General features: G+C 45.9%; 1 protein-coding gene across 1 annotated transcript; it reads right to left on the bottom strand.

Annotated features, from left to right (window-relative positions):
* Positions 1-3,617: 3,617 nt before the first annotated feature.
* LOC125539729 (beta-galactosidase 1-like) lies at positions 3,618-7,259 on the bottom strand. Its single transcript, XM_048703262.1, is given in 13 exon segments — positions 3,618-4,190; positions 4,245-4,564; positions 4,680-4,768; positions 4,967-5,325; positions 5,425-5,546; positions 5,681-5,768; positions 5,868-5,973; positions 6,098-6,186; positions 6,280-6,432; positions 6,528-6,616; positions 6,710-6,777; positions 6,779-6,990; positions 7,095-7,259. Coding segments are annotated over 13 exon segments (2,433 nt in total).
* Positions 7,260-9,164: the final 1,905 nt, after the last annotated feature.

Below are 9,164 nucleotides of genomic sequence, written 5' to 3'. Positions count from 1 at the left end.
TTTTTCCTTATGTTTTAAGCATAATGAACCACCATAAGACTGAAATGCAGATGCGAGCAAGACCAGTAGTTGCAGGGAAAACCTAAAATACGACTGCATCCATAAGCATGATCATTGTTTACGAAGTTCCTATAGCTTGCGCTGTAAACACAATAAGATTACTACTTAGGCAATCAAATTCTACGGCAGTCTGTGTATAGTCGCCTCGACAGTCTGAGGCAACGTGGGTCATGTTGCCTCAGTCTGTGAATGCATACAAGTTCTACTCTCAGTTAGGTCGAAGCATCAATTAAGAGAACACCTTTTTTTGAATACCCACTTCAATTGGGCATCAAATTTGATTGGATATACAGTAGTCACCATACCAACATGTGGGGGAGAATAGCAGAAAGGAACACCAGGAAAGACCCAGATAAAGAAGAACCACTGTATGAAAGAAGTTGAAGTGCCACAGTTAGATAGTGCCGGGGTAGTTCATCGTGTCCATGGACAAAAATATTCAAATATGTTATTTCTTCATCTGAAACACATTTGGGAAGAGTTATAGAAGAAAAATTGAGTAGAAGAGCAGTGCATGAGAGTGATGGTGGAAGTGGTGGACTGTTGTTACTATGAAATAATGACATCAAGGTTTATGAACGAGATGTGACATCAAGGTTTTCGAAGACACAAATGAAGAAGCAGCTTTTTTTTTTTCTTCCAATAGTACTCTTCAAGCAATTAAGATGACAACGATTTATGTTATCGCCACTCCTACTTTTTACTTGATGATCAGGGAAAGTATAAGAATATGGTATTTGACGTCTTTGAGATATTCAAATTCCTAGAGGCATTATTTCTCACATTTTTGTAGAGATTTAAACATATGACATTTAATGAGTTTAATGTAACGTTGAAAAAAAATCACTGTAGAAGGGTGGAGAAGAAACATACATTACATTTTTCATTGACAAAAATATTTTTCGAAAGGTTTACGTAGCTCCAGTTCTTAGTGGGAATCGAGATTACTACTTACATAAAGTATTACTTTACCACCTACATAACTAGGGAAAAAATCAAACGAAAATGATAATTCCAATAAATGACTTGGCAAACCAAGTTTTGGAAGAATTCAATTTAAAACTAAGGTATGTCACAAGTCTTCGGTATTCGCACATGTACTAAGTTTCCGGTTAATACAATTCTAGCATGAATAATAAAAATTTATCATGATATAAGGAAATATAAACAACAACTTTATTATTGCCTCTAGGGTATATTTCCTTCAGTCTCCCACTTGCACTAGAGTCAATAATCTAGTTCACATCGTCATGTGATTTAACACCAATAGTTTACATCTTTATGTGATTAGTACACATCGCCATGTGACTAACACCAAAAGGGTTTACTAGAATTAATAATCTAGTTCTCATCGTTATGTGATTAACACCCAAAGAGTACTAAGGTGTGATCATGTTTTGCTTGTGAGAGAAGTTTAGTCAACGAGTCTGTCACATTCAGAGCCGTATGTATTTTGCAAATTTCTATGTCTACAATGCTCTGCACGGAGCTACTCTAGCTAATTGCTCCCACTTTCATACAAGTCCAAATGTTTCATATTTCAAAAACTTCACAAATATCATTATAAATATTCACACAAATAGTTGGTGATTTCGGGTGGGTTGTATTGTACAATTGCTAAAATAGCTCATGAATCTCAAAGCATGTATTCTACCGTGACCATCTACACCTACGCGAGGCTTGCTTCGAGCTCCTTCTACTGGGCCGCCTTGGCCCAAAGAATCAGAAAATCCAGGTCAACTATTGTCATAGCAGAAAAATTCCGCTACATAGGTCCATAGGATTGTCGCAGATCTAGAGCATATATCAAAAGGATCTATGGAGAGGATCATTCCCAAACAACAAGCCAAAAGCATTTGTTGTGACTTTTGCCCACGCCATGTTTTGCTACTTCATTTTGATAATCTCTAACCACAAACTGCTTGACCATTGATTTTTTTTTTCAAGACCACTTAGACAAAATACATTGATTCATGAGCTTCGAGTTAGTGATTCTTAGACCTTGCGTGAAGACAGGGGAACAAATGGCGCTCCAGTGTTCCATATGGCATTTTTTTTAACTTACCTCTGTGATGGATCAAGAAAGAATCTTGAACGAACTCTATCAAACTCTGCATGTATCCCATCTTGGATGAGGTAAGAGCCCATGGTGTCTACATGGGCACTAGGATTGCCACAAATGTTGAACACATATTGAAAGAATCTATAGAGAGGATCATTCCCCAACCACAAATCAAGCCAAAAACACTTGTTGTGATCATTGTGCACGTTGTGGTTTGCGCCAATTTTGCTAGTTAAATTTATGATCAAAATTTGTCACAAAATACAATGAGGACAAATAAACCAGGACGGAGGTAGTAGCCATCCAGCGATAGCATTGAGCCCGGCACCTTGCCTGAAATACATGGGAATCATCCTTGACTTCCACCGGCCGGCGGCAGGGATCCATGTGGACGCACGTTAGGGCTGCTGCACTTGCACCGGCCTGACTCCACTTACTATATTAAGTGGAGCGGCATGTCGCCGGTTAAGCTCCGCCCCAGGTGTAACTCGATCGCCAGTATTATTGCCAACTCTGTGACAGAAGAATATGAGGGTGTTACCTGGTGATACGTACTGGCGAATGACACATGCATGTACCAAGTGAGGTGCCATTGGCATATACCATAATTAACACAAGCGCCCTGCTGCATTATCACATGCATAGGAATGATACATGGAATTCGTCCAGGTAGCAAAAGTTTAGTACGTTGCACCGCAGATATGAGATCTAAAACTCTAGATGCTCCTGGTCTGGTATAACTCTGAAGTATAGAACTTACAAGTACAGAATAATAATATATTTTTTAAGGCAAACTCTATTACCGCACGCGTCAATGTTTACAGGGACGAACAAAAGATCTTCAGGATAACCTAACTAAGTATGGAGACCAACACTGAATAAGTGAATGTTTCACGAGATTGTGAGCCTCGACATTTGAGGTCCTATACTCATGTTTGAAAGAACAAGAAATAAAAGTACTAGCCTATGATTTCATGTGCAACTGCTCCGTATTGCACCGCGCTCCTTTCTTCGATAGCATCAACCACCACCATACAATCAGAAGCCATTCATACCAGTGCCAAGTTTCAAAACAGTTGGGTCGTCGACGTAGTACACGTCGTAACTTTTTTCTAAAAAATGCAAGAGGCACCATTTGCTAAATTTGTGAAGTCAAATAATTTGGATTGCTTACCATATAGATGATATTTAATCTGTGAAGTCGATCTAGATATGAGGCTATCTAGACCGGATAAGAAATAAAGATTGCCCGTGTATATATCCTGTGACTGTTTCTCCAACGGAAAATCATCACCAAAGCAAAACTGGGCAGCACAATATCATCTCAACAAATTCTTGATTTAACCTCGATCCATTGAAAAATCACATGAATTGAACCATGCATTTTGTTCTTGGCTAATTAGCCCCCTAACACATATGCCGCGAATAACCTAGATCCTGATGCTAGCTAACACTTAACCTAAATGACACTAACTAATTTATTCATTCATGTGGATCAGCAGGTGGCCTGCACGGTGAGCACGCCGGAGTCACACCCGGCGCGGAACTCCTCCGTGTGCCGCACCGCGCACGACTCCTTGCCGAGGCACGCCGCCGTGAATGCCGCCAGCGCCGCCTTGGACTCGCAGCCTCCCTCGTACGCGCCACACTTGCCGCGGGCCACGCCGAGGCTGGCCACGTCCACGCTCGAGATGGTCCTGCCATGGCTGCACGCCAGCGCCACCTGGTCGCCGACCTCGGCGGCCTCCGCGCATGCCGCGCCCACGGCCACAGTGTGGAAGTTCACTCTAGTCGGGTCGCCGCCGGCCTCCTCGAACAGCACCATCGTGTTGGGCTCGCCGGCCTTGAGGAAGGACCGTGGCACGTGGTAGAACCGCTGGGACGGCTCGTTGCAGCCGGTGAGGCACTTGAGCCCGTCGCCCTCCGCCTTGAACGTGCCGCGGTAGTCGCACTGCTTGCAGCCACCCATGTCAGCGGCGACGTAGGACGGCCAGTAGCGGCCCAGGTTGTTGCCGTTGACCCACACCACGCCCTTGCCGAGCCCGAGCAGGTTCGCCACCACGGGCTCCTCGCCGGCGGGCGCCTCGAACGTGGCCTTGTACCAGGTGAATGGGCGGTGCACCGGGATGGTGCCGTTGAGGCCGCCGCTCCATTGGCTGCGGTCATCGGCCTTGTCGAGGTGGGTCTCCCTGTACTCGCCGGCGAGGCCGGCCTTGTAGGACCAGGAGCTGTTGGAGAGGTCGTAGGCGGTGGTGTTGGTGACGGTGTCGACGAGCTTCACCGGGCCTCCCACGATACCGGCGGGCATCATCTCGAACAGAGCGCCGTAGTTCTTGAGGCCGATGGTGGCGCTGAGGAGGGAGATGTAGTTCTTCCCCGCGTGGAGCTTCACGGGCGTCTCCATCTGGAAGACGAATCCACCATTAGGAGAGTGCTGCTTCCCTGCAAGTTAATCAAATCAATTAATAGCTAGCTTCATCAATTTAATCAGCTTGCCATCACAATTTTTTTAATAAAAGTGCACGAGAGAGAAGAAAACATATTTTGGGTTACTCACCAACAAGCTTGCCATTGACGAAAGCGTAAAGCTCATGCCCTGTCGTGTTTACGTGCAACTTGTAGCTCGCTTCCCCCTTGTGCTCAAAGCTGCACATTTTGAGCATCAGGAACTAGTTTAAATTTCAAATGTGTGAAACAATTAATGTACTAATTTAAATTGTTAAATTTTATGTGCATTGTTTTTCCCAACAAATGTTATGTATGTAGTTTTGTCTCAGAAAAATGCGAATGCATATAGTTAACACATGATCTGCTTAGATATGATTTACATCGATCTTTGATTACCTTGTCCTGTACCATAGGTAGTCGCTCTGGTCGCCGGACGTGGCGATCTGCTCGAGCAGCTCGTTCTTCCTGAAGTTGCCCTTTTCATCAGTCATGAAAGGCTGGAGGTTCTCGGGCATCCACGACCAGGCCAGGCCCTCCCTCACCGTTTCCACCTCCGGCCTCTTCACCATCACCGAAGTCTGCGTCTTGATCTTGGCGCTGTTGTACGCGACGGTCTTGCAGTCCGGCAGGATGCTCACGGACCATGCAGGCACGACGTGGGTGGCACCTGTGTCGAGGGTCACGTTGACCTCCCTGTCGTCAAATTTGTTGCTGATGAAGCAGGCAGAGGAGTTGCCCAGGGTATATTTGGTCATCTACACGTAGACATTGATGAACCAAATGAATCGATTTTGATGTGAATACCATTAAAAACACTAGCAGGATTTTTGTATATGTATGTCAATGTTAGTTACCGTGACATTGGTGCTGCTCATGTTGGTGTCCTTGTAGTCGCCATGGAGCAAGATCTTCTCCATGGATTTCAGGACATTGTGGAGGTCCTTGAGGTGCCCATATTTTGGCTGCCTGATGTTGCCTGAAAGATCGTAAATGATGACAGGCGAGATTAACTAATTGGATACGCCAAGAAAAGCGATTATTAATTATTTACACATTGCAAAATAAACGTGCAATGCATTGAGAAAAGAAGAAAAGTGATGGTGCACACACCATATTCATCAAGAGGGGCGTCGTAGTCGTAGCTGGTTGTGATGTAGGGGCCACCTGAGGTGCGGCCAAAGTTTGTGCCACCGTGGTACTGATAACATGTCAAATGTAAAAATATTATTAGGTTCGTGCGTGCTAGAGGATGGAATGTAGAAGAGAGCATGGATTATAGCTATAATAAATCAATCACCATGTAGTAGTTCTGGAGCGATCCACGCTTCTGGAAGAACATGGCGACGGAGAAGGCAACGTCCTCGGCTGACCGGTGGAAATCTGGCTTATCCCATGCTTTGAACCTAATTAGTTGATTATGCCGGTACAATGTAATCAGTTTGAAATTCAACGTAGTTGTACTTGCTAACTATGCTCTTGTAGTTTTCAAAAAGAAATTAATAATGGACCAAGTATATATGGACGTACCAGCCAGTCCAGTTCTCAGTCCACATCTTGGGGATGTCGGTCCTCTTGGGGAACCAGTCGTGGCAGTAGAACCCGTTGCAGGTGTTGATCTGAAAGAATTCATTAATATAGTTTCAAACCAAAACACGCACTAAATAATTTACGAGTTTTCCAAGGAAAAGAAATCAAATAAAAAAACTGACCACGTTGGGCGGGACGTCGTCGTCCTGCTGGCACATGATCCACGGCACGCCGACGTTCTGCTTGTTGGCCATGGCGGCGCACCAGTGGATGTACTCGGACGCGGACTCGTTGTTGTTGAGCTTGCCCATGATGTTGCCGTACTCGTTCTCGATCTACGTACACGTGCATGCATGGTAATCTTATTAGTGCAAGTTAAGTTGTACATACTAGTATATGTACTGTATATACTTGATGGAAGATGAGTTACCTGGGAGAGGATGATGGGGCCTCCCTGACCGGCGAACATCTTGGCCTCCTTGAGCTTGTCGACGATGAGGGTCGTGAAGGTCTCCATTTCTCGCTGCATTTTTTTAACGAACCAGGATAAGATATTCTGAACTAAATAATCTCTTTTTACGTCAGAAAATGATTAATTTATTCAAAACGTACTATACCTCGAAGGGGTGGTTGTGCATCCGGAACTGCATGCCGGAGATCTCGCGCAGCCAGGCCGGCAGGCCGCCGTAGTTCCACTCGCCGCAGATGTAGGGGCCGATGCGGAGGATGGCGTACATGCCGGCGTCCTGGATCTCCTTGAAGAAGCGCACGATGTCGTAGCTGCCCTCGAAGTTGTACTCCCGGCGGCGCGGCTCGTGGCCGTTCCAGAAGACGTACGTCTCGATGGCGTCAAGCCCGCCCTCCTTGGCCTTCCTGATCAGATCCGGCCACATCTGCACGCAACAAACCGACACGCGTAAGTGTAAACAATTCTTTCATTGAAATGAACACTAGAGAGATGATGGATCGATCCAGAGGTTGATCACCAGGCGCGTACCTCCGGCGTGCTCCTGGGGTAGTGGATGGAGCCGGAGATGACGATGCGGCGCTCGCCGTCGATGACCAGCGCCCGGTCGTTGTACGCGACCTCCGTGCCGCTCACGCCGAGGGCGGCAGCGGCAAGCAGCAGCAGCAGGAGCGGTAGCAGCGGCGCGCGCTCCATGGCGAGAAGCGGTCGAGTCGATGGGGAAGAGGTGAGAGGAGAGGAGCGAAGTGGATGTGAATGGGAATGGGAGGCGTTACTCGCTGTGTATTTATAGTGTGTGGAGATAGATGAAAGATGTCAAGATAAACATGCGTACACCATGCGCGCAGGCAGCTAACAACTGTTAGTTAGTCCCGCTGACTTATCCATGCTAATCTAGATTTTTCTCCTTGCTGGGAGATAAAGTACTATCTTATCCTGCCGCGCGATCATGCATGCATAGCATGGTATGGGTGTACAGTACAAATTTCCGTAACAGCGCCGGCTTAGCTTAGCGCTGGGAGATAACTTAAACTTAGCGCCGTGTTTTTCCGTGTCGCTGCCTTATCCATGCCTGTATGCAGCGCTCAACATTTTGTTTTTAACCGTGCTTCCTAGGTTTTGATCGGAAGCGCGTCAGCACTAGGCAACAGCTTTTTTGTTGTTGAAAATTTACCATTTTATTTATTTTTAGAAAAGAAGTTGACCCCGGCTCTGCATTGAGCCATGCACACTGTCAATTTTATTATTATTATATTATTATTATTATTCAAAAATGCCTTACATCAATCCTTCCGAATCCACCTTCTAGGCGACAAAAGCCGCAGCACCTAGAAGCTTGATGATGTGGTGATGATCAAGGCCGCTGGTACGTACTGACCTCACCCGTGCGCACATCATCTAAAACCGGAGAACCGGTCCAACAGACCCTTGGCGCATACAGCATGCGCTCGCTCCATAAGTCACCGCTGCCGTCTTTCGTGAACCCATCTTCGGGGAAGGGGTCAATGAAATGACCTTGTCAGGCCTGCTGTCGACGCCGCCATGATTCTAGATAGCACCATCACCTTGCGCTCGTCCATCATCATGAGTCTGCCACCAAGACCCGGCTACACTGCTTGTCCGACTGTTGCTAAGCAGTTTTGTGATACTATTCCATTCTGCAGTACCCTTCCTTGGCGTAATTCATACCCAGCATCTTTCTCCACATCCCCCATTCTAGTATTAATTTATATATTTCTTGAAAACCTGAATTTAAAACTCAAAGGGATAATAAGTTTAAGAAATAAATGATTCTCTAGGTTTGTTTCTTTATCGATAATATTTACTTAAGGGATATGAAATCATAAACATTGATGGCAATATGGGGGAAGTTCTCATCAGGCAACAATGGTTCTGCCTGTCCCCACAAAAGCATGCATATTGGGGGGGGGGGGGGGGGGGGGGGGGGGGGATTATATGAGACCAGGTCTCACGGTTAGCAGATGAGACTCGTCCTGATGGATGACACGTGGCATTCACAAATCACAAAGCATCTAATTTCTCTCCCCCCTGATTTTAAGTGGGGTGTGGGGATACTTTGTGATTTGTGAATGCCACGTGTCATCCATCAAAATGGGTCTTGCGTGAGACCTGGTCTCATATAATTCTTTTCCGCGCGCGCGGGGGGGGTCGTGGAGGTGTAGGGGATAGTGGGGACCAAGGGGTGGGGAGGAGGCGGGGGGGAGTGCATGCGCTATCGTTGAATCTGGAAAATGAACCAACTAAAAAGCCGCTCACTCAATCTTTTATGCTGATGTTTCATACTCTCTTCACCAGGTCATGATAAGGAAATACTGCTAAATCTTTTTGAAATGATAGAAGGACTTCTTCCCATTAAAGTGGCAACCTGGCACTCTAGCCAGAGCGACCCATTCTTGATCCTTTCTAAGGGTCTATCTTGGATTTACCTGTTGGGTCCTATAAACTGAACATATGGTTTGTACTCGTTGGAGTAGTCCTGCTCAAGGTTTTTTTCCTGAATAGAATGAACGACCGTAACGTATGGATGTTGGCTCAGTCTTAAGCCAAAAATGATTCTAGATATCCCCGCCGGTTTGCATA

The sequence above is a fragment of the Triticum urartu genome, chromosome 1 (genome assembly GCF_003073215.2).
Source record: "Triticum urartu cultivar G1812 chromosome 1, Tu2.1, whole genome shotgun sequence".
NCBI lineage: Eukaryota > Viridiplantae > Streptophyta > Magnoliopsida > Poales > Poaceae > Triticum > Triticum urartu.
Note: the sequence above shows the minus strand (reverse complement) of the source record. Positions and strands in the feature narration are given on the sequence as shown.